The sequence below is a fragment of the Aspergillus sclerotioniger genome (genome assembly GCF_003184525.1).
Source record: "Aspergillus sclerotioniger CBS 115572 chromosome Unknown BO94scaffold_28, whole genome shotgun sequence".
In the NCBI taxonomy this organism is placed as follows: domain Eukaryota; kingdom Fungi; phylum Ascomycota; class Eurotiomycetes; order Eurotiales; family Aspergillaceae; genus Aspergillus; species Aspergillus sclerotioniger.
In genome coordinates this window covers 139,163-165,637 of record NW_020291018.1, presented here as the reverse complement: position 1 = coordinate 165,637, position 26,475 = coordinate 139,163, and the positions used below count along the sequence as shown (strand labels likewise).

Sequence of the window (26,475 nt, the reverse complement as noted above, 5' to 3'; positions counted from 1 at the left end):
ACCATCTCCGGTTGAGCCCTAGACCCTGCCACAACGGCTCATTATGAGGAGTATCAGAATAGCAACACAAGTCTCAGCTCCATATTCTCAAAGCAGCTAGCTCCAAATTATCTTCTCACTTGAATCCATTGCTACGTCGTCACAATCCCCCTTCGCATCATCTCCGCCAACACCAGTCCACCATCATTATACATCTGAAACTTCTTGATCCGTAACCCATCATTCACTGCCCCTTGATACCTCACGAAATGAAACCTAAACATGCTCTCAACACCTAAATCCCACGCCCGACCATCCAAATCCCGAGCTGCTTTTGGCTCCTTTCCTTCCGCCGGCAAATCAATAAACAGCGTCCCCTCGCCAACGAAGTCCCTTCCATCGTCAACCTCAACCACGCACACCCAGCGGGGCTCATGGTGTGAGGCCTTAAACATGCCGTATTCAGCTTTCATGCACTCCCAGGCCGGTTCGCCCCCCGTAGCCCGCTCGCCATTGGCCTTGATGAAGGTGAAATCGTCCGTGACCCAATGGGTGTACGACTCCGACCAGCTTTGCCGAGTGTCCCAGGCGTGCGTGCATTTCTCCATCCATTGCATGGCTGGATGGGCGCGGGCCGGATCCCAGCCGACGGTTCGCGTGATGAATGCGGGAGTGATAGGGTAGGACATTTTCTTTGAGATAGTATACGAGGTAGATAATTGTGATAGGTGTGGTGCTATAGGGAATAGATAATACAAGGAGAGAAGGGTTGGATGTTTGTTATCTTTATAGTGAGTGAACGGCCTTTCGCCACGGGAGGGGGGCTGGGAAGGCATTGTCGGGGTGCTGAATGGTAGACGTCACTCCCTGGCTTTGAATCTCTTTCTATACGAGGCCGTATTCCATCTCTGCAAAGACCTGCAGGTAGTGCTGAAATGGACCAGCCGAGATGGGCGGGGATGGTGGGATCCCGAGGTTCCTTGGTAGAGGTTCCATGGGATTAATCAGTCCGGTATGATTTGGATTAGGATTGGCTATATCGCAGCTTCCATCAACTTTTAGATGAGTGATGAAAGCAAAAATGAAAAAATGATAGAAAAGAAAAACATACAACAGAAGGGATTCGCTGGTGGTCACCCACCCAACTACTAACCTCCCGGCGTGTGGCTTAAGTACGGCTGAGCGGACGGGAAGCCCTGTTTTCCACACCCTGTGGTCGTATGTGCTGGATAATATCTGTCAAGGGTTTATGTGGTGCTAGAAATAAAAAACAGCCTAGCTCTGTCCTCAAGGTCAGAGGTGCAAGGGGGTTCTAGGTTACTATCTTTCGGAATTCTCGCTGCTTCGCCGTATCCAATCGGGGCTTAGTCACGTGTTGGGTCTAGATATTGAGTTGGAGGTAGAGCGGGCGGAGATATGCGAGACTATCCCTTGCATTCCACTCAAATGGGCCAATATCACCTATATGGCGTCCTGGAAGCCTCTGGAAGGGCATATGGTAGGGGTCATGGATGCGTGTGGAGGCTGTGGCACATCCTGGAGACCTTTTCCATTCCAACTGATCTAAATGGTGCTTATTGGCTCGGATCTGCAGACCATCACATGATGCAGCATGAGGAGGGGTAAAGATGACCATCAACCTCGCACTTAAATTTCCCCTCCTCCCTACATCTCTTACTCCTCTCACCAAGTCTATTTTCTATCCCTTTCCATAATCATACCCCATCAATAACCCTCCGTATTCCTATCAACCACCTCTTCTACCCACCATGTCCTCATCTTCGGTTCGGGCAGAGAGGGTTGACGCCCTCCAGCGCATCATCGGATACACCTTCACCAACTAGGCCCTTCTATTCGAAGCCCTCCACGCCGCCGGATTCTACGTCCCAGCCATATACGGCTCCTCACCATCTTCTCCAGAGGAAATCAACGAAACCATCATCTCAAACGCCAGCAACCCCAACCTGGCCGCCACCGGGTTCGAAAAAGCCCTCGACCGCTTCGTAATGGTCAATCCCGCCCAGGGCAGAACCGTCTCCAAGAACGTCATGGCCAGCACCGTCGAAGCCCTCATCGGAGCCGTCTACATCGACAGCAATATGAAGATTGAACCTGTGCGATCCGTCATCGATGCTTTGGATCTCGGCTGGGCTGTCTGAATACCCGGGCCCCAGACACATACACATATATATCTATTCGGTAACGTTAATTTCCCCCTCCCAATCTATGAGAGTTATGAGCATGCTATGCCAAATTAACGTGACTTGAGATTCTAGTGCCTCGCCAGTGGGGCACCCCAAGGCCCTGACGCCCAGGCCGCGGATCCCGCTAGGAGAACGCTCCCCCTGTTGCTCAGGGACGACGGGACTTGTGCACACGATGCCATTTTTGGTCGATTCTGAGCGGCACGGGGAGCTGGCTCTAGCGGGGTCCGCGGTCTGGACGAGAGGGCCTTGCGGTGCCCCTGTAGCTAGGGACTTCTTGGAGCCACGGACTATTGTTTGTCTGTGTAGTTCGGAGTAAGGTGGAGTGCTAATGTTGGTTGGGGATGTTAGGTTGCTTGTTAGTTGTTACGGTGGTGGTGCTTTTTTGATGGATCGAGTGGGAGATTGTTGTCACGGGATGGATGGATGAATGGATTTGAGATTACGTTTGTGGTTATGAGGAACTGTGTGTTGATTGGGTTTGTGCCAACTCAGTGGACGTTTGTCTAATGAAATGCACAGAACTTGCGCTGGGTTTCTGAACATGGCTTCTTTTCAAGTAGATGATGTCTGTCGTCTGGCATTGAATAATCAATCATTCCGTGGTCAAAAAACGAAAAGGCAAAAAGATGGTCCCAGAGGGGCTCGAACCCTCGACTTTAACGTTATTAGCGTTACGCTCTAACCAACTGAGCTATGGGACCTGCTTATTGAAGAACGGGCCGTGTGTTTGCTACTTAATCTAAAAATAAAGAACAAGAGCAAAAAATTCCACGGCAGGGGGGCGTGTTATTTATTGGCAAAGTTTTCTTGCTATTATGATCACCGCAGAGTGATGGATTAAATTTTACTCGATATGATGTCTCAAGTAATAACAATGGTTTGTCTAATATCATCCAAGAAAGATAGGATGTTGGACCGCGAGGGAGAAGTAATTGGCAGTGGGTGGTGAATATATATATTCATGATGACATTGCACTCTTCTCTGAATGTCTGGCTGAAAACTTCCTTTCATCTTATGGGTCTCGTCATGGCCCCTTTTCACCCCCAACTAGATTTGCCACCGTTTAAGACACACCATAACGACGGAGCTCGAGACGAACGGTCATATTCCGACGACACCCACGATCGCGTTTCCATCCCATCCCGGAGCAACCGGGCGGAAGCCAACGCCTGATTGATTCCCAAGTAATGACCAATTCGGTCCAAGCAGCTCATCACCCATTCTCGAAGCTCAGGTGATGCGAACCTAGAATTAGCAGTGACCAATAACGGCCACACTATAGTAATACCGCCTGACATTGTTGGGGTGGTTTCCCCAGCAGTTGTCCCAAAATGATAGGGCACACTGGCACAGATATCCTGGACAATTTGACGAGACGTTTTCTGGCTTTGATTCAAAAGGATTTCTCGGGTCTGTTCATCGATAATGTTCGACGAGCAGGCTTCGACTGTGCTGATTATAAGCTCATGGAGAATCAGTCGGGCGGAACGATAATTATTCCACGCGGTACTGACGGTCAAGTTGCGATAGAGGTGGAATTTGTCACCCCAGACGGCGTGCATTGTCCGCTCTTGTTTGAACTCCGGGAGCTCTGCGGTGCTATATGTCCACGAGTCCGGGACTGAGAGTAAGATCGACACGAGGTCTGCATTGTGACCAAGGGCTGAGCGGATAATCTCGCCTGGCTGAGTGATGGTTCCATCTCTGACGGCTGCGCAGAAGTTGCAGACCCGTATAATTGCGAGACCAAGTTGGTCTAGAACCTGGAAATTGGGACTCCGGTACTTCTGGGCCTCTTCAGTCAGGTGCGTTAGAATGGAAGACGTATATCTTCCTTCGTAGACTCTGCTGATCACCTGGACAAGGTCCAAAATTAGCCTTAACGCTATTTTCCTATGACATGAAGATTATAACAAACAACAAGACTTACGATCTGACTACGCAGCACTGTGAATAGATGCAGTCCCTCTGCGCTTTTCAACTGCCTCGTACCTCGGCATTCAATCAACTTTGCTGCGCCATCCATGTGCTTCGCCCAGCGATCGATGAACGAGCCATCGCCACAAGTGACCAGCTTGAGAGAGTCAGCCTCGTAAGTGGAGGACCATTAAAGCAGAAGAAACCTACTTCGAACGTACTAAGCAGGGCCACACCTGCCAAGGTCTCATCCTTGCGGAATGAAGAGGCGTCTCCGAGCGCGTGATTGGTCTGCGATAGAGCTGTGGCATAATGCCGTCGTGCAGCCAGCATCAACCGGGGCGACATGTGGAGATTGGACAGGGCTGCGAGTCCCACTGCTGTCAGGCCCGCATTGATGCTGCACTCCAAAGAATGCTTCGACTTCATCAGCAGGTATGGCATGTGGCACCCACCGAAGTTGGTGAAAAAGTAGCCTTTGGCCAGCTCATCCGGCGGCGGACGTAATCCGAAACTCAGCAACGGAGCACTCCTAACGACTTGCTGATTGGATTTTGCTGTCACGACTGATCTCCTGTGACTCTGCTGTTTTGCTTTGCGAATAACATCGTCACTCTGGTCACGGAAGTTCAGGTCTAAGGTGTCCCGGTAGCCTGGACATGGGACTCGGGCCCGCATGCACTGGGAGCACGAGGGAGTTGATCGATCGCACTATACGATCTAATGTGTTACTTCACGGGTATCTTTTTCTGCTGACTCGCAGAAACCCTCGGACCAGGTGTCTAATGCCGGCAAGACGAGAACTAAACGATGTCACGTACCTTTAAACGCCGGGGCCGACAGCGGTCGCAGGCAGTGCTTGGTTTGCCACAGTAGACCATTTTGGCTCAGCCGAACAATCAAGGTTGCATATAACAGAAGGTGGAAAATCGGGGGCTGAATGCCTCACTAAAGACACACCGTCTAAATTGATATGATCAACGAAGGAAAGCGGTGTTACGAACAGATGCAGCACGAAGCCACCGCGGCTCTGCGTCAGCGGCCTCGGCATGGATGGAGCAGCAGGCAGCAAATCAACGACCAGTGACATGTCGATCTTGTACTTGCTTTTAAGGTAGCATCGGGGCGATCCCTCGGAGAAGCCGCCAGGGGGCCCGTGTTCTTCCCATGCCTCTAGGTGACCACCATTGTCGGCCATGGATGCTCCACAATACCAGGACAGTAAAATTAGAAACTAGAGTTGTGGTGGTGATGTTGAGGGAAATATTCCCGTGGTCAGGTGATATGGTCACACTCACGCTTGGCTTGCCGGCGGTCTCGGTTTCGTCCTCACCTCATCACCTCATCTTGCTCGATCAATCCCATTCCTCTCGCTTACAGACAACCATCATTCGAGGTCATCATATCGTCAAATTTATCAAGCTTCCGATAATGCGCAGCTAGCAGTCGCGTACCTTTCATCCCCAGTTAGTAAGTCAGGAGAAGATCCCTTCACTTGGTGGTTGGAGTGACAGACTTCTGAATTGTCCTCCAAAGTCACCAAACGAATATTAATGGGCCACCTCCTCAAACAGCAGATTCCAGGCGACGATCCTGCCCTTCTCGAGCACTAGAATTCGATCGTACCGAGCTGCCTTTCCAGTCGATGCCGAACAAACAACACAGTTTGAAACACATTGAACCGAACGAGAATCGCAATCTGTAGACAGAGTCATCTGAACGACAATAACTATAACAACAGGTTGATTAGATTAACCGCTTGATCACGTTGGTAATCACCGAACGCCTCACCAAACTCACAAGTTGAGCCCGTCATATCGGAACCACAGCCGACTGGTATTCCACGACAACAATATGGGATTGGGTGGGCGAAGATGGTCTGATCCAGTAGCCTTGAAGACTATCTCGGAGGGCGCTTCTGTTGTCATCGAGAAAGCATCTTGCTAACACGGTATAAACAAGGTGGAATGAATCGGATGGTGGTGAGAAAAAGGTGGAGTCCGTCTGGAGCCACCGACGGAAGCGTTCCGAGTTTTCCGGCAAGATGCAGCCGGCGAGCCGCCTCGCTCATCTCCCATCTAAGACATGCAAGACACCACCAATCCCGATAGATAGCTTCTAGCAATAAAATTGCTCCACCGGGATCAGCGCCACCCACTGCCCCGGTTTTAATGTGAGACATCCGCGAAGATCGAAATCACGGCAGCATATAACTTCCCTACAACCGCTCAATCGCGAAAGACTACACATCCACAGTACGCTCGGAGATCGGCGACACACAAGTATGTATATTGTCACGGATTCAACATCCGACTTATATACAGCGAGAAAACAAAGCAAGTGGTATATACATCAGCACGCCCTCTAGCTATAATCAACCTCGACGGTCAATCTCACCGCGCCCGACGACACGGTTCCACCAATGCCATCAACCGACGCCTCCGAGCTGGTGTATGCGTTGTACACAGTGCCGGCATCCGTGGTGATGTACGAGCACTCCTTATCGGCGTGCTGGCAGATTCTCATACCCTGGACGGTCTGGTCGGCGTTCTGGGCCTGGATGGCACTGACATCCCATCCAGACCAGGCGTCATTGTCGGTGTCTCCAAAGTCGAACTCGCCCCAGGTGCAGGAGTAACCACCATAGTCATCCGTGGGCAGACTGTCACCCTCTGCAGCACCCCATCCACCCTGGGAGTTCTCATCGAAGGCGACATACTTGGTCGCACCCTTGGCAAGGGTGAAGTTCAGCGCGGAGTGTCCGTACCATCCGTCCATCTTTCCATCGGGGCCGATCTTGTTCCAGAAGCTCACGAACCAGTCGTTCGTGTTACTGCCCTTGACCTGGATGACGTACTTGTATTGCCAGGCATCGGAGGCGCTCACTTCGATGATGTTGCTGCCCCACGGGTCACCGACGTTACCGCTGTAGGTAATTCCGCTGCTGCTGCTGTTGGTGCGACCGCCAAAGCCCTCGGTCGAGTAGACGCCGTTGGTGGGAGTCGAAGTCCAGGCCTCGCTTCCCGCAGTGGAGCTGGCTGCGGTGGAGGAGGCCGCGATATGAGTGCTAGTGTGGGTGCTGGTGTGAGTGCTAGTGCTAGTATGGGTGTGGGTATGAGTGCTGGTGCTGGTGTGCTCGCCGAGACCGAGGGAGAGAGAGATGCCCAGGCTGGCGCTGATGGCCAGGTCCTCGTTGGTGTCGATTTCCACGAAAGCGCCCGCGTCAGCGGTGGTGGTAGCTGCCGCAGGGGTGCTGGTGCTGGTGACCTCCTCGTAGGAGGTGACGGCCTCGGTGGTTTCAGTGGCGGCACCATAGATGGTGGTGGTCAGGGTAACGTGCTCGACGGCGGTGACGGTGTGGACCTCGACCTCGACGTCACGGGCGGCCACATGAGCCTCCTGGGCGTGACCGTGACCGTGACCATGTTGACGGCGTTCATGGCCGTGGGAGCGAGCCAAGGCCGACTCGGCGATGGCGACGCAAAGAAGGAGCGACTTCCACTGCATTGTGGAATTGGAGATGACAGACCAGTGAGTCAATCAGTGAATCTGCATCCGCTAGGGGGTTCCAAAAGGAGGGGTTGGATTTCGTGAGGTGGTTCTTTACACCAAAACCAGGGTCCAAAGGAGTGACTGGAGAAGCAAGCGATGCAATAAGGAGGGTGCTATGAACGATGGTAATGCCGGGGCGACTGGTAGGTATATAGACGGACTGGTCTTCGCCGGCCCCTGCTGGCTCCGGGGTGATGGTGGCCTCGAACAGACGGAGTGGAGACGGGCAGCGCAAAAGGAATCGTCAGCATTGGATCAGGGCAGGCGCCGCCATGGTGGGAAAATTGACGAGTGCACCGGGCTAGTCCCAGCACCTGTGCAGCGGTGCGCCTCGACTGGGCGACTAAGGAGGCCAACTCGATAGCCCCGTTTAGGGCAGTGAAACGGAGGGCGGCGGTGGTCTGAAACGCAGGACAGCCATGGCAAACGAACAGGCACCGACGGCGCGATGGACTTTGTTGGCGCGGGGGCTTTTTGTAGATGGCGCCAGCCAATGTTGTTGTTGTGTTTTGTTGATGGGCTCCACCATCCAGGCACGGCTCTGGCATGCCATCCAGCCAGCTCGGCCCCTACGAAAGCCGGCCCCCTTGCGTCGTCAACCACTGGTTCAGTCACGGCCATTCAAGAGGGCGCCATGTGGTCTGGTCTGGTTCCTTGGGTTGCTTGGACGAATGGCAGCATTCCGGTTCCTGTTGTTGCTGGTTGTGCCTGACGCCACGATGGGTGGTGTGTGTGTGGGTGGGTCAGGCCGTCTACACAGTACAAGCAACCGGAAAATAGAAAAAAAGAAGGAAAACTCAAATGCGTGTGATTTCGCGACGGACTCCAGCCGGCGGCCCGTCCAGTCCAGGCAGAGAGATAAAAACTCCAGCATAGCGTTGGAGCCGGCGGAGTTAAGCATCGACTAGCGTGGCTTAGCCGTGCAACTCCTTTCTCTGGCGGGTGTGATCCGTCACCACCACCCACCACCACGTGTGCCAGGAGCGGCCGATCGAGGCAACCCCAAGTGACACAGCATCTGCCACCAGAATCACATTGCAGTCGGTACCTGACATATCCATTGTTTTCCACCCATCGGTTCCGGCATTCAGATCCCCTGGAAATCGCCAATTCGCCACCAATATCACCATGACAGATTCGGGCGCCACCGGACCGGTCGGTGTTTGGCTCGGGTGGGGCCTCACTTACGTATGCTTCGGCCACAGCCAAAGGGTTAAGAATAGCCCTGCCCTAGACCTCCCCTTCAGCCTTTGGCTGGCGGCCCATCATGCTGCTTACGAGTCCACGGTTCATTCAATCACCTTATTTCTTGCCGCTCGTCCGTCCATGGATACGGCAAACTCTCGTGGTTGACAACTGCCCAGCCAAAGCCTACGTATGCGACGGTACGAGGGTTAAATAGTCTCTCTTGGCTGCGGAGGTGTCCAGAAATGGCGGCGACCATGCAACGCGACTAATTAGTATCTGTGCGAGTCTAGCCTGGTCGGAAGGGGCAGTATTAAGAGATGGCTTTGCTTCCGAGGTAAGTACGTAGAGCCTTTCTACGTACTTCCCGTCGGATCTGCCGAGGGGTACTTGTCGACAAGGAATTTTCCACCAGTCTATTCCGTATTCCAAAGTGATCATGGTGCCACTTGCGTACGGAGTACATGACAAACATCTGTACTCCTGTTTACTGACCACAGCGTACTCACATCCCAACTCCAATTATACAAGGTCTGATATGAATGCAGCAAACATGTTCAAATCACCATACCCATCCACATCTGCATTCCATGAATGCGTCTTAACCTAAACACCCGTACTTCATACCCGAGTGGATCCCATTCAACAATTACTGCCTGCTCGGTCTCTGCATTTGCTACATAGTAAGTAATATCATCCATGCACCTTTCAACCCGATTGGCCACTCCCTACCCACAGAATAATCAAACATACATGCATACCACCTACTTGGCAGTTGCTTGTATTATACCTATTCGGTAAATCAAGTTGACCTATCGCTTTTTATCCCTATCTTATTCTGATGATCATTTCAAGGGAAACAAATGGTGGGCATATACTTCTCCATAAGTAATCATGTATTCATCACATCAAGTACCTAGTTCATCGTAGTATATGAATTAGATACCCTGATTGATGGATGAATACTAGATAGATTGGTAGAATAATGGATTAGATGGATAATAGTTATGTATAACGAACCCTAAGCTAAGTTCAACTAGTGGAAAGATTAGTTTATTTCTATCCGTCGGAATTCCACAGATTACATGGTAGGATCTTGTTAGGTTTTGGATAAGCACGGGGAATTGGGTTTGGGGATTTAGTGTTGTGATGAGATGTGATGTGATGCGGTGGATGGGTTTAGGGGCTGGCTGGCTGGCTGGGTGCCTAACCGGGATTACTTTTGTCGGGTTGGTTGGGTTTGTTGTGCTTGTTTTTGGGTGGTTGAGCGTGCATGAGGTGGTGTGGGAGTTCTGCTGGGTAATTTTATGTTGGGGTTTTATTGGTGCGAGATATGGAGTGTTTACTGGGGATAGGATTCAGAGTAGATACGTGGAAGATTTGAAGAATAGGATTGATGTATGTACTGGTAAGGTGTACAGCACTGCATAAAATTCATATCGTCATCACCCGTTATTTCCGATTTCTCAGGATTTAATCAATTTTATACTCTGTAGTAGTGTTGGTCAACTCTCCCACAACCACAGATCCGTCTGCAGCCCGTCGCGTTCCGCATCCAGCACCAGATTATTCGTGCTGAGTTGGTCCGCTGCAGAAAGCATGCAATCCAACGAGAGCCCGAATCCCCGCCAATCAACTGGCAGGTCGTCATCCTGCTCCGAGATCTCGTGTGGGGGCGGAAGGGCCGAAGCCCCTATTTCCCCATGTAACCCCGACACCGATTGGTGTACTTGTTCGGAAAGGCGTTCCTGGCTGGTGGGCGTCGCTAGTTGCGGTCGTGCGTAATTTCCGGCTTCGGTGGATCGGCTCTGGCGCTGGATTAAGGGTTGGATGAGTTCTTCCAATAGCTCGATCTCGGACTTGCGGAGCTGCGCGACTCGGTTCCCGCGGTCTATCATGGCATTCAGGAGGGTGTAGCCCATGTCGTGGTAGCTGGGGTCTGTGAGGGCGTCGGGAAGGATGGCGGAGATGAGGGAGAGGACGAAGAAGGAGGAGAAGAGGTTTTCTAGGTCGAAGGGGAGAAAGGTTTCTGATGGTGTGTGAGTGTTGGTGGGAGTGATGCTAGGGAGTGGGACTGACCGAGGAGGGTTTGATCGCGCAGTGCGGTCAATATTTTTAGGGATTTCACGGCGGAGTCGATGCACGCCTGGAGTAATGCTTGGACAGGCGGGGATAGCGTGCGGAGCTCTGTGCCTGCCTCAAAGCAACTCAGGCGCTCCCATAACAGGCTCAAAACGAGAGGTCTCGTGGTGACAATAATGCACTATGGCCATCAGTACCGCATAGCATCTGATAATGGGTTGCATACCAGATGGCAGGAGAGGGTCAGACGAGTGGTCACCCCTGAAAGAGCATCGACAGAGTTCGCAAAGCGGTGCGAAAAGACATCATCCAGCTCGCGTGAGAGAGTCGTCATCTCTTGCAGAACGGATCGCACTTTGCGAAGAAAGACCCCACCGAGCGTGCCATCGGCACTGTATACCGCTGCCAGGGGTCAGTTGCGCCAAGAGCGAATGCTTACAGTCAAGATAGGGCGGAGCTTACTGTTGAGAACGCGGGAGATGACCTGCGTGATTTTTACGTGGAGGCTCAACGCCGCCTCATTTCGAGAACAAGTGCGCGGGTCCCACAGCAGTGTGGTAATCTCGTCATCGCGAACCGAGTTTGGGGATCCTATCAGCGACGAGAACTTGCGATCGAGAATATACACAGTCCACCAGATGTTGTTGCACCGGTCGACCAATCTCCGTCCTAATTGATCCACTGGCAGTGCACGGTGGAAACCTTCGACTAGTGCCATGCGCATTGAATGGCCGATCTACTTAGTTAGCTATGTCGTGATGCTGAATTGATACTCACATAGCAATAGGCCGTATCTCGCATGTCCACCGAGTGAAAATACAGTGCAATGAGGGCCAGCACCTCAATGGCTAGTGTAGGCTCCTGCCATAGCCCGGTGATATCCGGAAGCAGCGACATGGCTCTCGAGAAATATTTGGTCCAGCTGGTCGTGTTTGCGTGGTCCCGCACCGGGTCCAAGAAGGCCTCCCCAAATGCCAGGATGACGAGGAACTGCACGTACCACAGGCGAGATTCCTGCACCTTGGCTGCCGCATCGTCATAAAATTCATGGAGATGGCGGATGAACTCGTCCTCGTCGAACAGTCGGTATAACTGACTGAAATGGAATTGCACGGTGCTCACCATGTAGAGCGCATGCTCCAGCGATGGCAGTCCGCTAATGTCAGGTGGTTCCTCGGAGCTGGCATGACGCCACTGTATTTGGTAAGCGTCACCATCTACAGCAAGAGGAATCGAGCGTGAGCTCTCCGGCGATATATGTGCCTGGACAATGTTGAGGACCCTCCGGCTGAAGGACCAGGTCGATGTCGGTCCCAGAAACACTGCGGCAGTCAGCAGGTTGCTATTGAGTCATGGCAGATAACCTACGCCATATTCGCTGTCGTCGTCCGGTGTGTTTGAGATACGTGGATGGAGAAACCAAGGGATTGGAAGCGAATCGGTCATCATATCGATTGCTCTCGGTTGGGTCGAGGGTTGCCTCTCGGGGCAACTCCGAGGCTTGGTCTGGCCGATTAGATAAGGCGATGCAGCGATGTGGCACACGAGGGGTCCTACCGTAGCTGGACTCATCGGCACTGTCCGCCGTCAAGGCCCGGCGTCTCTTAACTGCGGGGGAGGAGCCGGTTCCCTCCAGGGCCTCGACCTTGCGCTTAAGGGATAAGAATAGCCTGGTTGAGTCAACATCCGATCCCGTGGTGCAGGACCAGGGCGGGAAACCCACTCTTCGGAGACCACAATCTTCCGGTCATCTTCAAAGACGCAGTGCTCGCGACGCTGGCAGCACTTGTCGCAGGGATGAGTGCCCGAGCACTTGACCTTGCGGGAGCGACAGCGTTGACAGCTGGCCAGGTCAGTGGGCGATAGATAAGAGGCAGTGGGGATCGGCCGTACGCATTGCTGGTCCGCTTGGGACGTTGGGAATGGTTCATTCTGCCAGACGCAGGGCTCTCGGGGGAGTGGTTGGTGCCAGTCATGCCAGTCATGCCATCACGGGGTGCTTTGGGATCAATAGCACCTGCAACCCTGGTCTGCCTGTATTGCAGGAGGAGCACAATTCATCGTCAAGGAAAGAAAGCGAGAGGAGAAAAGCCCCACCCGTTCCTGCTGAGTCAGCAGCCCCGCCCGTTATCGGCCTGAGCAGAGATGGAATACTTACGACTGATAGAGATAACCCTCATCTCCACCTGATAAGATGACTCAATGGATCGAGAAAATGGACATTTGGAGCAATGGTCATTTACACATTCCTGGAAGGCATACCAAGAGACCAGTCATCACAGTCCTTGCCCCAACTTTGGCACTCTCCGGGTTAGGGTATCCAAAGAGGAAATAATGCAACATAGGACAATCCAAGCTGAAGAGCATGCTTTATTGCATGGATATATTGGGTGTTGATCGTGATACTTGGATTGGATCGATCAATCGCGGTTGTTTTGTAACCTCTGTATATAGCTGCAGTTCTTGGCAAATGGCTACCAAGCAGTATGCCTGCCAGCTTGGCATCATCCCATCGCTGCACTAGTTAGTTCGTGAGTAATCATTCCTGGGGAAACCTCAATACTGGGGTAGCAGGGGATTAAATTAGTTTCTCACAGTCTAAGTAGGCCAATGCTTAAGGACGCCCTACCGTCACCCAACCTCACACCTAGTGAATCCCTTTAAAATCAATCCACACTGGTAGTCTGATATGAAAAAGGACACAATAAATCACACTGAGCCCGGCACCTAAAGGCCAGTGGATGGCGCCGCCTAATAACTGCCAATAATAGGATCCTTGCGACAGCGTGCAGAAGACCCTTGCAGATGCAGTTTCGTGTTATTCCCACGCCGAGCAATCCATCTTCCTAAATTCACTGTGCACCCCTCTAAGCAATGTTTACTTTTTGTCGTTCTTGAGTGCAAATTTCCTCACTCTCCCTCACCACCTGTTTAGCACGCACTTTGATGACCACTGTGTAAACATGAGTGTTCCAAAGCTTCACCTCTGGGGATTCCTCCTCTCATGCATCGTCTGGGCGCTCCCTTGCTTCCAGGCCCAGGCGATCGACCTCGATCTTCAAAACCCTGGTGAGACGCGATGCTTACCACAACAATAAACCCCAGTTCAATGCTAACTCCTGGGCTACCTAGACAGCATCAAAAGCGTCGCACGCGAACTGGCCTGGGACCTAGTCAGCTTCTACACGGGAAACAACACCGGCGATGTCCCTGGCAATCTCCCAGACCCCTACTACTGGTGGGAGGCCGGCGCCTTCTTTGGCACCTTGGTCAACTACTGGGCGTACACAGGAGACACCGCCTACAACAACCTAACTGCCGAGGCGATTCTACACCAGGTCGGACTCAACCGAGACTTCATGCCGGCCAACCAGACCCGCACCGAGGGCAATGACGACCAATCCTTCTGGGCCTTTGCTGCCATGCGCGCTGCGGAAAGGGACTTTCCCAATCCCCCAGACGATCAGCCGTCGTGGTTGTCTCTTGTCCAGGCCGTGTTCAACGAACAGGCGCAGCGATGGGATACCAAGAAGTGCGGTGGGGGGTTGAAATGGCAGATTTTCACGTTCAACAGCGGCTACACCTATCGCAACTCCATCTCCAATGGGTGTTTCTTCAACCTCGCGGCCAGACTCGCCCGGTATACTGGAAATGCGACGTACGCGGACTGGGCCGACAAGGTGTGGGACTGGGTGACTGGCATCGGGCTCATCGGGCCTGACTATCATGTCTACGACGGGACAAGTGAAGAGAACAACTGCACTGACCTCAACCATATCGAGTGGACCTACAACAACGGGGTGTACTTGCTGGGTGCTGCCCACATGTGGAACTACGTAAGAGACTTGCCTGGTCTGCATAGGATGCCAAACTGACTGGAGGCAGACAAACGGTGGTAGTCACTGGCAAGAGCGCATCAACGGTCTTCTCCAGGCGCAGAGCACGTTCCTGTCCACAAACGAAGCATCCAAGGATGTTTTCTACGAGGCCGCTTGCGAAACCGTCAGCACCTGTCAAACCGACCAATTCTCGTTCAAGGCTTACCTGGTACGCTGGATGGCTGACACTGCGCGTTTGGCACCGTTCACCTACGACACCATCATGGCGCGCCTGCGACCAACCGCAAAGGCAGCTGCGGCGCAGTGTGTGGGAGGCAAGACGGGCACATACTGCGGGATGCAATGGACCACAGGGACTTATGATGGCACCATCGGAGTGGGACAGCAGATGGCCGCCCTAGAAGCCGTCCAGGCCAATCTCGTCCAGTCCAATACAGGTCCGCTCAGCTACGATACAGGGGCTTCGAGCAAGGGAGACGGGGCTGCCGGGACCGAGACCTCCGACCAGTCCAAAGACCCAAGTCAGCTTCGAGAGATCACCGCGTCGGACCAAATGGGGGCATCTGTGGCAACGGCGGCGGTGGTAGGCTTGATTCTGGCGGTTGCGGCTTTTATGGTGGCCTAGGCGGAGATTGCCTGAATGTATCTAACTATTAACTAAGGAGATGGCAAACTTGACGAGATCAAGCTAATCAAACATCATCCGGATCTCCCTTCTGATTGGTGGTGCGCTGAGATAAGCATGTCTGATAAGACGCCTGAGCTAGTCCTATTCCAGCAAAAGATACGCCGGTTCGGCAACGCGGACCAATAGGCGGGCGGGGCGGACCCAGGCCAGGCCCGATGCGGAGAGCAGGTCTCTCGGGGAATCCCCCCGGCTCCCTTTATAAAGGTACATGTCCCGCCTCGCTGCCACCGTCTTCTCATCCTCTTTTTCTTCACAAAGAACCCTGTCGCTCGGTCACTCCCCAGATATAGACGGGCAGACACAATGGCAGCCACGCCGCATCCCTTCGACCCCATCACCCCGGCGGAAATCGTCCTGGCCACCAAGATCCTGGAGGCCGCCTTCCCCGGGATCCCTCTCCGGTACAAGAAGATTGATATTCAGGAACCGATCAAGAGTGATGTGGTCCCGTACATTGAGGCAGAGAGGCTCGGCAAGCCCCTGCCCCCAAAGCCCGCTCGATTGCTCCAGGTTCTCTTCCATCGGAAGGACACCGGGGCTTTTTTCAAGGCATTGTTGAACGCAGGCACACGATCGATCCTCTCGGCCAAGCAATTGCCCAAGCACATCCAGGTACGACTTGTGTTCCGCTTGTATAACCTCTGTACAGCTCTGACCACACCAGGGTCCCGCGGATATGGACGAACTCGCTGAGGTCGAGGAACTGTGTCTCAGCCATCCCGCAATCCAGGCGGAGGTGGCCAAATTGCAGCTGCCTCCTGGTGTCACCATCTGCAATGATCCCTGGATCTACGGTACCGATGATCCCAACGAGGCGCGTCGATTGTTCCAGTGTTACATGTACATTATTGCCACCGACCATCCCCAGAACAACCACTACTCCGTCCCTTGCAAGTTCTCCCCGGTCTTCGACATCATTAAACGCGAATTGGTCCGTATCGATTACCTTCCGGGTGGGGCCGATGCGCAAACCACGGAAACCCAACCGTGGAAGCCGGTGGAAACCGTCCAGTACGCGCACGACCTGCTTCAGGAGCCTTTACGCACAGACCTCAAGCCGTATATCGTCCAGCAGCCGGAAGGCCCGTCTTTCGGCGTTCAAGGGAATGTTGTGGAGTGGCAGAAGTGGCGGTTCCGCGTTGGATTCAACAGCCGTGAGGGCCTCGTTATCTACAACCTTACTTATGATGGACGCAATGTGTTCTACAGGTTGTCCGTGTCGGAGATGACAGTGCCATACGGCGGTATGCTGATCCCTTCACTAACCCATCCTAGACCTTTCAACTGACCCGATCCTACTTAGACCCCCGTGCTCCCTATCACCGCAAACAAGCCTTTGATGTGGGAGACGTTGGCTTCGGCATCACAGCCAACCAGCTCTCACTCGGCTGCGACTGTCTCGGCCACATCAAGTACTTCGATGGCTACCGGGCTGATTCAAAGGGAACCCCCGTGTTGCTCCAAAACATCATCTGTCTCCACGAGCAAGACAACGGCCTCCAGCACAAGCACACCAACTACCGCAACAACGCCGCCACTGTGGTCCGCAACCGCCAACTCGTCGTGCAGATGATCTGCACCGTCGCCAACTACGAATACATCTTTGCCTTTATCTTTGATCAAGCCGCCAACATCGAGCTGGAGGTCCGAGCCACCGGCATTCTCTCCACCGTCCCATTCGACAACGAGAAATTCGGCACCACAGTCCCCTGGGGCACCAACGTCGGTCCCGGCGTCATGGCACCCTTCCACCAACACATGTTCTCTTTCCGGATGGATCCCGCCTTGGACGGTTTCAAAAACACCGTGTACTACGAGGACAGCGTACCATTGCCAGAGGACGAGAACAACCCCTACCTGGTAGGATACACGACCGAGCAGACGGTCCTCCGGACAAGCGGCACCGCAAACACCGACGTCAGTCGCCACCGCGTGTTCAAAATCCGTAACGACGCCCACATCAACCCGATCACCTACAAACCCGTGGCATACAAGCTCCAGACCTCCCCCGCTCAGATGATGCTCGCCAGTCCGAAGTCATACGGCTCCAAGCGCGCCGGCTTCGCCACCAAGCCGATCTGGATCACCAAGTATCAGGACGACGAGCTGTATGCTGCGGGTGAATTCACCAACCAGAGCAAGCAAAGCGAGGGTGTGGAGAAATGGGTGCAAAGAGAGGATCCGGTCGAGAACGAGGATCTCGTCCTGTGGCATAGTAAGTCTTTCCTACTCCAGTCACACCCCAAGAGAAAATACTAACCAAAACAGCCTTCGGCCTAACCCACAACCCCCGCATCGAAGACTTCCCCGTTATGCCCGTCGAACGCGTCAGCGTCATGCTAAAGCCGGATGGATTTTTCACCAAGAATCCCGCCCTGGACGTGCCACCTTCGTCGCAGTCGTTTAACAAGTCGACGCTGCATCCTGAGCCGGTCGCGTGCTGTGCGGGGGAGATGAAGGGGAAGTTGTAATTCTTATATTTGATGATAGATGATACCATGAATATGATTTCACTAGAATAGAGTAACCCGTTTCTCCACAATCACAATGAGCCACATCCCGACTGAAACGATCAATTCCCCAAGGTCCCCCTCCCATGACAGCACTAGCCCTACATACTACATAAACACCAAACTATACGAATACTTCCCCATATTCACCCCAACGCCCGTCCTAAGACAGAAAAGTAAAAAGGTAAAAAAAAAAAGTATCCTCGGGATTCGGGGATCATCCTCATCCCCCACGACCCCGATCGGCGAACTCCACTGACTAAGCGGGCTATAAATCCACTCTTTTTCCCTCCCCTCCGCTTCTCCCACCCTCCTCATCTTCAACTCACATCTACATTCTCCTCAGATCAAACCCTCCATTTACAAACAGCTTACATTTTTCTCACCTTAACCCGAGTCTTGAAAATCAGGCAAAATGTGCATGAAAGCAACTTGTTCAACTTGCAGTACGTTATCCTATCTTACCATACTCTACCGTACCCCTCATTACCCCACCATCCCATCCCTACCTACCTACCTATCTATCACAAAAACACCATGACATATCCCTATAAAATCAATATGAATGTTAACGAAAACAGACAAAACCTCCTGGTGGGGCTGCGGAAGCCATATTCCATCTGTCCTGGACTCCATCCCGGAAAGTGAATGGTGCACATGTGCTCCTAAGGTGGTGCGTGAGGGGAAGGAGTATCCGCCTAAGGCGGAGAGGTGACTTTCTTTGGGGTGTGTTGTTGTTTAGATGGATGGAGAGGGGGGTGGTTTGGCGTTGGTGGTGGGGTTACGTGTGATTCTGGTATAGATGAGAAAGTATCTAGATGAGTGAGTGAGTGAGTGCATATCATGATATGGTTTGGTCTCATAAGTAGAGTATCCCTATAGGTATCCTGTTTTGTTGGGCTAGTTTGTTTTCATTTTTAAGTCGAAGTTTCGATCGTATATGAATGTGTGAGGAGATTAAGAGGAATAGGACTCATAAAGTAGATTCTCATATGCTGTTTGCTTCTGGTCAGAGCGATTTACACATCACATATTACCGTGGTAGGGTATTTGATTTCTATTGTTTTCTAGGGTCTGGTGGGGTTTATTCTGGGGTTGGATATATGGGTCGTTTGTCAGTGATGTTGGGTGGAAACATGAAAGTGATGAAAGATTGCATAAAGCGTAGAGTAAAATGCATGAAACTTTCCATAAAATGGAAATCAACGGTGGACTCCACTACACAGTAGTAAAAGAAGGGGAAGGGGAAATAAAACAGGCATGATCCCATCCATACTGGAATGGAATGGAATGGAATGCATGCAATAAACAGAACGAACGAAAGATGAAGAAAAGGTGGGTCCACCATCACCTCCCCCCCCAAAAAAAAATATAAAACAAATGACAAGAGTGGGATTCGAACCCACGCCATCAAACGATGATCAGGAAGCTTATGAAGCTGGATTATTAAGGTGGGCCTTAACCTGACGCCTTGGACCAACTCGGCCATCTTGCCTTGGATAAGATTATCGCGGTTTATTTGACTACATCACCCGGGTAGTATGCACCGGGTTACATCTTCCGTCAGAATCTGAAGCCACCCGGAGGGGGGGGGGGTTTTCTCACCCACCTACATGTCATGGTATCCAGTTTCGGGAGTTGACTTTTGGTTTTATGTTTATGGTATTATTGTGGTATAGATATCTGTGGTTGCAGGGAGTTGGAATGTATGGATGCGGAAATTGACCATGTGGTTGGGAATATATATGTTGATGGCTGCTTTTGCTGTTGGCGGATACGGTCTCTTGACAATTTTAATATATTACTCCACCTTTTTGTTTGGCTCGTATCTCCCACACACAGTACTTAAGTATATAGCCGAGAAAGTAAGTTTTAAAGAGATGCTACTAGCAAGATATCCACTGTGGAGATGCCACGTGCGACTTTCCCACCCAGCTCACCGCGAACCCAGACAACGGATGCGCTGGATGACAAACATTTGAATTTGGATTAAAGTAAAAGACAGTGAGCTCCCTAATATATCCTATGTCGATTTGACTGCCGGCTTTATCGGTGTCACGTACCCCCAGATACATTGTGCTACGATGATACAGTTATCCAAAGACGCAGAAATGAGAGCATTATTATTATATAAAGTCATGTCGAGTCATACATGACACCATTTCAGACATATACAGAGATGAGACACACTATCTGTCACCTGTCCCAAGGCACAGACCTAGACTGGGGCAGCACACCCGAACGAGGTGGCAACTGTGCCGCCCGGAGCGAAGATCTGGATCAAACTTGTGATGGCAGCCCACATACCCATACCAGAGCAGGCCAGACCACCACAGAAGTAGAAGATACAGAACAGGTTGATGTACAAGCTCTTCTTAAATCCACGGGCATAGCGCTTCCAGCCGCTGTCGTGGCGAGTAGTCACACCAGTGGCGGGATTGTATCCCTCGCCCGGAAGAGCAGCATCCTTCTGGCTGCGGAATCCGACATAGAGGATACCCGGAAGAGTGTAGGTGAAGTTGAGAATGAGGGCGGCACCGACCATACTGGAGATACCACTAAGGTTGGGGACGGCACCGGCGATGACGAAGGCGATGGCCCAATATATGGGGCCAAGGCCGTACCAGAGCATGCGACCACGGAAGGTGGAGATATCAGGGAAGTGAAGAAGCTCCATGAAGACCTGCTGGTAGACGGATTTCATGCCAATGTTGAAGTAGAGGACTGCGCCAGGGTTAGTGGGTGCGCGTGGAGATGAACCAGAGTGAACACATACTGCAGGCGATAATACACGTTAAGAAATAGACGATATTGACGGCCATTTGCAACCCCTTCGGCTCAACGAGGTTGTAGATGTTGGAGATAGAGTATTGCCCGTAGAAACTGTAGACCTGTGGCATTGTGAGTGATGGTGGGAAGAAAGAGTCAATCGGAGCAACCTACGAAGGCACCGAAGAAGATGTAGACAATGCAAATAAACAGCTGAGCGCAGAGCAATCCCTTCCAGAAATCCCATGGACGACGCATCTCGGCTAGGAAGGAGACGAAGAGAATGGCACCGCCATAACTGTCTGTGGTACAAGTCAGACGACCGGGTTTGTCAACAGAGACAAAGGAAGCACGAGAACCACTTACAAACCATCTGGTCGACACCGGTGAACTGGCCCGCAAAGCCAGTGGCCTGCATCTGGTACTTGTCGGGTGGGGGTCCGGCGAATACCTTGATGGGCTCGATGACCTTGATCAGGGTGGACGAAGTCGCGGCCTGGTAGTCGATGCCATAGTGGCCACCGGCGGCAACCATGCTATACCACCATTAGCACTCATATGCCCGAGGGAAGAATGGATCGAGCCACCCACATCATGATGAAATCCGCAATGTTCATCCAGACCGCGGCGTTGGTCAACCATCCGAGACGCTGCAGGGACCGGATGCTGCCGAAGACCATACCGATGATCATCATGACCACCATGCATACCACAAAGCAAAGCTTGTTGTTGGCCAGCTGAGACAGCGTCTGGCCGTTGCCGAGAATGAGCACAGAGACGGACATGAGCAGCTGCAACGACTGTCCGATGTTCACCAGATGGCGGGCCCAGGGACCGAAGACCCGATAATAGGTGTCACCAAAGTTAATCAAGGGGTAACGGGTCGAATCGAGTTCCAGGAACACCTTCCACAAAATCCAGCCACTGAAGCCAGCAAAGCAACCGAAAACAATGAACAAGGCCACGGCGGGACCGTAACCCACACTCGCGAAGACGAATCTAGACCACAAGCACTCGGTTAGTCTGGTGATGCGCCCGAGAGATCGGAGGAGCCCACTTACGGGGCATTTGCCCAACCCAACACGTCGGTGGTGATCAGATAAAAGACGGTTCCCCAACTGGCCGTCCGCAGGGCCCGGGCCGCCGTTCTCCATTCCTCATCAGACACGGCTAGGGACGGGTCCGAGGGGGTGGATGTGATCATGCCTTCTTTGCCCTCGGGCGACTTTTCATTTCCCGACAGTTCCAGGGCCTCGTTCTCTCTCTGCCTCTTCTTCTCATTCTCGTGATGAACACCCTTGGAGAAGCGGCCTTTGATGACCTTGCCGACGGTGAGGGGTCCGCGTTCCTCAACATACTGCCGGTTGTCCTCTTCTTCTAACTCACGCTCAATGCCGGCCCAGTACATGTATTCCTCCAGCGTGACGCTGGGGTCGAGGCGAGCGAGGGCACCATCAGCACGCGGGACCATTCGCCGGGGGTAGTGCTCGTTGGCCTCAGTGTAGGAAGGAAGGACTCCCATGGCGGGAGGGACCTCCGCAGGCTCGATCTCGCTAGCCATGGTGGGGATAGAAACTCAGCAGGAGAACGAACACGGTCACCAGGAGAGGACGAAAGGAGGATGAACTGGAGGTACAAAGATCTAGAACTGGGGAATGGGGATCGGCGTAGTTTAAGAATAATGCGACAGCTCGAGCCAGCAAGCACGCGACGGGGCGAGCTTGCCTCCTAGGTAAGCCTGGCTAGAGATAACGTCTTGAAAGAGCGAATAGGAATAGACCAGGCGAGTGGGTTCCCTACGTTATCGCGGCTTAATATGAGCTGATCCGGCGTCCCCATTATCGATTCAATTTAATAAACCAGCATCGAGCACGGTGGATGCAATTCAGATTGCCACTGCCCATTCGAACTTTAAACGACTTCTTCGGTGCCCACTCCACCGGGGAGAGGGTCAGAACCACTAGCCAGGTACCTCATTGGTGCAATGGCGTTTTCTGGAGCCTCTGTCGAAGCCCAGAAGGGGGGTGGCGTCCGGGTTAGCTGGTCGAGATGGCGACGCGCTAGATAGCATCAAGCAGGACGACGAACGGCTTGCCACGAACCAAACGGCTCCACCGCCGGCATCCTCGTTTGCTAGGCGACTGCAGACTGGACTGGGGTCTCAGGCACTCTGCGGTTGGAGTCGGATGTTGCTGGCTTGCTGCAATGCTGGGATGATGCTGATATGACGGGAAGCCTAGGGGAAAGCACGTTATCGCACCCATAACGTAACGACACATGCTGTCCGATCATTCGATTGTCGGGTAGGATCTGGAGCACCACTACTGAGTCCTTCCACCATCCATATTGCATTGTTACCGGGACTACTGGGGGTTGACCCAGCTGGTGTGTGTGGGTGCTCGGCTGTGATTCGTGCACGGCGGTCCAGGGCTGGCGAGAAATGTTGGACGGGGAGATAAGCAGGAAGAGAATGGGATTATGACCGACGGAGAACCGAGACATTGGAACAGCAACCATGCGACCTCAGCACTAGCGTTTCCCGTTACCCCCAATCATCCGAGGCGTGCAATTTCACGGACCAATTTCCCTTACACAATGGCGCCGGGAAGATGGCTGACTAGGAGGCATCACGCCGGCTGATTGGCTCGACCCGAACTGCACGGAAGCGTCGCTTATTATTGTAGCGTGAAGGAGTCTTCGCACTTCACCGATTGGACCATAGCGAAGGGAAAAGCGAAACAGAACCCCTCAAAGTGTGGTACGGACTAACCGGAAAGCCGGAGGGTGGATGAGGGCTTATCAGCCCGTCCAACGGCACGGCCGCCCAAGTGGCTCCGAGTCCAGTCCACCCTTTCTTGGCCCGTTGCTTGTTTCCCAAGCACGAAGCTTGGCCTCCTCATCGGTGAATCTGTCAGTGTCAGCTGTCCCCGACTCATTTATTCAGGGACTGGCGACCACTGCGGCCTTGGGTCGGAACTCTGGCTCGGGTGGCAAACCAGGGCCTGTCAGGTGACCGGTATGCTAAGGGGCATTCCCCGGGGATAATTCCATCGTGGGGATCAAACTTCCACTAGAGCTTACGGATGACCGGAGAGGGAAGGGGACATGCAATGAGCCGACGGTGGCTGGTTGCAGGGCAAGGAGACTGCTGAGTCTGCAGTCTGGGGTCTGTCTGGAGTAAGAAAGAAAACCCATCGGTTGTTGGTGGAGGGTTACACCGGCGGGCAAGAGCGAGAACCATGGCATCCTATCAGCGGGCGGCGCTGGGAATGGGACCGGGACTAGCGAGACCAGGCCGACGGACTAGCGGACGGAATAGATTGAATGCAACCAGGGTTTTTGCACGGGTGGAGAATCAGCAGAACACGAAGGACGGTGTCCGGAGTCCTCCGCAGGCAGTCAGATTCGGTCAGGATCCCAATTACGACGCTGCATCGCTGTCAGCTGTAGGTTCCTCTCGTTCAAGGGGATCTCTAGGCCAATTGAGTAGAATAAAATATGTATCACAAAGTAACCGCACCAGCAAGAGATGTGCAGATGAAGAAGAAAAAACAATAGAAAACAAAAACATACAACAGAAGGGATTCGCTGGTGGTCACCCACCCAACTACTAACCTCCCGGCGTGTGGCTTAAGTACGGCTGAGCGGACGGGAAGCCCTGTTTTCCACACCCTGTGGTCGTATGTACGAATCCTTTCTTCAGAATGAGATATATCGTGTTTCAGGAAATTTAAATGCGGCATACCAGTCTCGTGGCTTGGTGTTGTAGGGAGAAGCAAACCAGGAAGGTGCTAGTCCGAGTGAGGATTCAGCCAATCACGTGGCATTATCACGTGCTAGCACCAACTCACCACAACATCTATGACCTACGCACCACGCCCTCCTACGAACCTACAAGAGCCATAGCTGGTTCCTACCCTACTACGGAAGGCTTCCGAAAAAGCACTGGAAAGACCTAGAAAGAATGGGAACACCCCGTGCTTGACAGCCCAGAGCAGAGCTATGCGCATGGTATAGGTCCTGGATTTCTCTGTATATAGCTTTTCTTCCCCAGATCTATTAGTTCTAGTGAGCTAATTTACCTACGCCTACCTAAACGCTAAAGGGTCTCCCATAGCCCTAACGAATCACCTTCGAAGGGTCTCTAGAATGGCACTCTGAAATGGCGTTCTGCGCACGTTAATGGCCTTCATGATAGCTATGGCGGGGACTATTTTCTAAGTGGTGATAACTCTACATGATAGACAGAAAAAGCTTACATATGGTGTGACAGGCAAGCCAGTGTGGCTGTAGCAGCCCACTGAATTGAATAAAAAAAAAGAGTGGTGAAAAAGATCATGATGTCTTTGGATTTTGAGGTCATGTATGTCAGTCATTATGACTGAGTGGTAGACTATATCTTAATCTTGTTTTGTTGGGGAAAAATACAAAACCTGAGAAAACCCCATGTCGCCTTACATATACCTTGATGTAGAGTCAGCTGTTAACCGCTAAAGAGCTAAAGACAAAAGAATTATGCAGTAAGTCTATGAAGATAGTACTTAATCATATGAACTACAAATTTCTTTTCTTGTGAAACAAGTATACAAGATAAAATTCAGCTATTTATCTATATATATTATAAACCACCCCAAACACTGTAGAGATAACCTGACAGACTGCCCAAAGCACTACCCCGAGATATCTGGAACTAACTTGTAATATGCCCAGACAGCCAGTTGGTCAGTAAGCAAGCGCGTCACGTGCCTCATCATATTAACCATCATATTATTATCCTTTTCATCCCGCGTAGACAGAAGCCTCCTAGCTAATCATACTAATATGTTACAGACCCCTGCTAGCTGAACGACTAGTAAGGCGGACTCGCCAGGCAGAAGGCACCGATAAGGGCAGCGCTCGGGTGAGACCGAATTGTTATTAGGAATTACCACCACGACGCCCAAGACGGTTACACATCACGTGACCACGATGAGCATGTCACCGACAAGCTACGACATGTCAGCGCTACGACCAGGACATGGCAGTGACATGAGATAACATACCAGTGGTATAACATATCATGACGATGAAATTAGGGGAACGGATATATAAGGACACTCTTTTATGTACTTAGCTAGTTCTGTTATTCGTGCTCAATACAATCGTCTTTAAGTAACCATAAGATTAGAAGCTTAATAACAACACTCATCTGTACTTACTTATGGATAGCTGCGCGGCACTATTCGGCCTTACTTCTCTTCTCTTGTTCAAGACCAGTCATTCCTAGATAGTCATTAGTCTGATACATCCTCGATTCAGTTCGACGGTACATATACCAGTGAAGCTAAGCTAACAGGAACAGGGAAGCGATCCTGGGGTTTGACATAATATCACTCATTTTCTTCAGCTTTATATTTTAACAGATTATAAGTCACCTCTTAGATAGTCATCAGTCTGACTTACCTTGATTTAGTTCGAAGGTACGTATTGGAACGGGAGCTAAGTTAATAGGAACAGGGAGAAGCGATCCTAGGGTTTGATACATTGAGCACCAGTCAGTACGAGTATTACCCAGTAATAATTATTCATTATATTGATTATATTAAACTCATCGCGCGCCTCACAGCAACAGGGCCCGACGATATAAGAATTGATAAGTATGGTTGGTTAGTTATAAGAAAGTATCACTGTTCTAGAATGATAAAACCAGTTACTCAAAGGTTGCTTAGCAGTCAAATCTGTTAAGGTCCGATCACTAGAGCCATTC

The 26,475-nt window shown here is 52.0% G+C and overlaps 10 protein-coding genes and 2 non-coding genes across 12 annotated transcripts; 5 read left to right on the top strand and 7 right to left on the bottom strand.

Annotated features, from left to right (window-relative positions):
* Positions 1 to 131: 131 nt before the first annotated feature.
* On the bottom strand, positions 132 to 668 carry BO94DRAFT_588893 (uncharacterized protein; the record flags this gene model as incomplete). Its single annotated transcript, XM_025615914.1, has 1 exon — positions 132 to 668. One exon carries the CDS (start codon positions 666 to 668, stop codon positions 132 to 134), a length of 537 nt encoding a protein of 178 aa, XP_025464035.1.
* A 1,080-nt stretch (positions 669 to 1,748) lies between these two features.
* On the top strand, positions 1,749 to 2,138 carry BO94DRAFT_549349 (uncharacterized protein; the record flags this gene model as incomplete). The annotated part of the gene is made up of 2 exons (XM_025613439.1): positions 1,749 to 1,763; positions 1,824 to 2,138. 2 exons carry the CDS (start codon positions 1,749 to 1,751, stop codon positions 2,136 to 2,138), a joined length of 330 nt encoding a protein of 109 aa, XP_025464034.1.
* Positions 2,139 to 2,813: 675 nt separating this feature from the next.
* BO94DRAFT_t254 lies at positions 2,814 to 2,887 on the bottom strand. The gene has a single exon. It is a non-coding gene; the product is annotated as a tRNA-Ile (tRNA).
* A 337-nt stretch (positions 2,888 to 3,224) lies between these two features.
* BO94DRAFT_473979 (Zn(II)2Cys6 transcription factor) lies at positions 3,225 to 4,985 on the bottom strand (the record flags this gene model as incomplete). The annotated part of the gene is made up of 4 exons (XM_025608501.1): positions 3,225 to 4,043; positions 4,118 to 4,261; positions 4,315 to 4,815; positions 4,926 to 4,985. The coding sequence occupies 4 exons, from the start codon at positions 4,983 to 4,985 to the stop codon at positions 3,225 to 3,227; spliced, it is 1,524 nt and encodes a 507-aa protein (XP_025464033.1).
* Positions 4,986 to 6,250: 1,265 nt separating this feature from the next.
* Positions 6,251 to 7,843, bottom strand: BO94DRAFT_207796 (putative allergen Asp F4-like). Its single transcript, XM_025606131.1, has one exon. It carries the CDS (start codon positions 7,609 to 7,611, stop codon positions 6,469 to 6,471), a length of 1,143 nt encoding a protein of 380 aa, XP_025464032.1. The 5' UTR covers positions 7,612 to 7,843; the 3' UTR covers positions 6,251 to 6,468.
* On the top strand, positions 7,844 to 8,674 carry BO94DRAFT_207780 (uncharacterized protein). Its single transcript, XM_025606130.1, has one exon. The coding sequence runs from the start codon at positions 8,076 to 8,078 to the stop codon at positions 8,562 to 8,564; it is 489 nt and encodes a 162-aa protein (XP_025464031.1). The 5' UTR covers positions 7,844 to 8,075; the 3' UTR covers positions 8,565 to 8,674.
* A 1,672-nt stretch (positions 8,675 to 10,346) lies between these two features.
* Positions 10,347 to 12,854, bottom strand: BO94DRAFT_559395 (putative C6 transcription factor; the record flags this gene model as incomplete). The annotated part of the gene is made up of 9 exons (XM_025614065.1): positions 10,347 to 10,870; positions 10,921 to 11,104; positions 11,150 to 11,325; positions 11,386 to 11,659; positions 11,701 to 12,245; positions 12,292 to 12,429; positions 12,481 to 12,593; positions 12,647 to 12,766; positions 12,817 to 12,854. The coding sequence occupies 9 exons, from the start codon at positions 12,852 to 12,854 to the stop codon at positions 10,347 to 10,349; spliced, it is 2,112 nt and encodes a 703-aa protein (XP_025464030.1).
* A 1,032-nt stretch (positions 12,855 to 13,886) lies between these two features.
* On the top strand, positions 13,887 to 15,387 carry BO94DRAFT_473871 (glycoside hydrolase family 76 protein; the record flags this gene model as incomplete). Its single annotated transcript, XM_025608496.1, has 3 exons — positions 13,887 to 13,992; positions 14,056 to 14,759; positions 14,809 to 15,387. The coding sequence occupies 3 exons, from the start codon at positions 13,887 to 13,889 to the stop codon at positions 15,385 to 15,387; spliced, it is 1,389 nt and encodes a 462-aa protein (XP_025464029.1).
* A 366-nt stretch (positions 15,388 to 15,753) lies between these two features.
* On the top strand, positions 15,754 to 17,988 carry BO94DRAFT_499366 (copper amine oxidase; the record flags this gene model as incomplete). Its single annotated transcript, XM_025609373.1, has 4 exons — positions 15,754 to 16,062; positions 16,115 to 16,694; positions 16,754 to 17,665; positions 17,719 to 17,988. The coding sequence occupies 4 exons, from the start codon at positions 15,754 to 15,756 to the stop codon at positions 17,919 to 17,921; spliced, it is 2,004 nt and encodes a 667-aa protein (XP_025464028.1). The 3' UTR covers positions 17,922 to 17,988.
* A 722-nt stretch (positions 17,989 to 18,710) lies between these two features.
* BO94DRAFT_207697 (uncharacterized protein) lies at positions 18,711 to 19,270 on the top strand. Its single transcript, XM_025606129.1, has one exon. It carries the CDS (start codon positions 18,905 to 18,907, stop codon positions 19,187 to 19,189), a length of 285 nt encoding a protein of 94 aa, XP_025464027.1. The 5' UTR covers positions 18,711 to 18,904; the 3' UTR covers positions 19,190 to 19,270.
* A 71-nt stretch (positions 19,271 to 19,341) lies between these two features.
* Positions 19,342 to 19,455, bottom strand: BO94DRAFT_t253. The gene has a single exon. It is a non-coding gene; the product is annotated as a tRNA-Leu (tRNA).
* Positions 19,456 to 20,178: 723 nt separating this feature from the next.
* BO94DRAFT_549343 (transmembrane amino acid transporter family protein) lies at positions 20,179 to 22,290 on the bottom strand (the record flags this gene model as incomplete). The annotated part of the gene is made up of 6 exons (XM_025613438.1): positions 20,179 to 20,684; positions 20,737 to 20,851; positions 20,904 to 21,031; positions 21,096 to 21,265; positions 21,321 to 21,728; positions 21,791 to 22,290. The coding sequence occupies 6 exons, from the start codon at positions 22,288 to 22,290 to the stop codon at positions 20,179 to 20,181; spliced, it is 1,827 nt and encodes a 608-aa protein (XP_025464026.1).
* Positions 22,291 to 26,475: the final 4,185 nt, after the last annotated feature.

Bases quoted from the DNA above. Each gene is read 5' to 3' on its own strand.
- BO94DRAFT_207796 (XM_025606131.1), bottom strand. From the start codon at position 7,611: ATGCAGTGGAAGTCGCTCCTTCTTTGCGTCGCCATCGCCGAGTCGGCC.
- BO94DRAFT_207780 (XM_025606130.1), top strand. From the start codon at position 8,076: ATGGCAAACGAACAGGCACCGACGGCGCGATGGACTTTGTTGGCGCGG.
- BO94DRAFT_207697 (XM_025606129.1), top strand. From the start codon at position 18,905: ATGTGTGAGGAGATTAAGAGGAATAGGACTCATAAAGTAGATTCTCAT.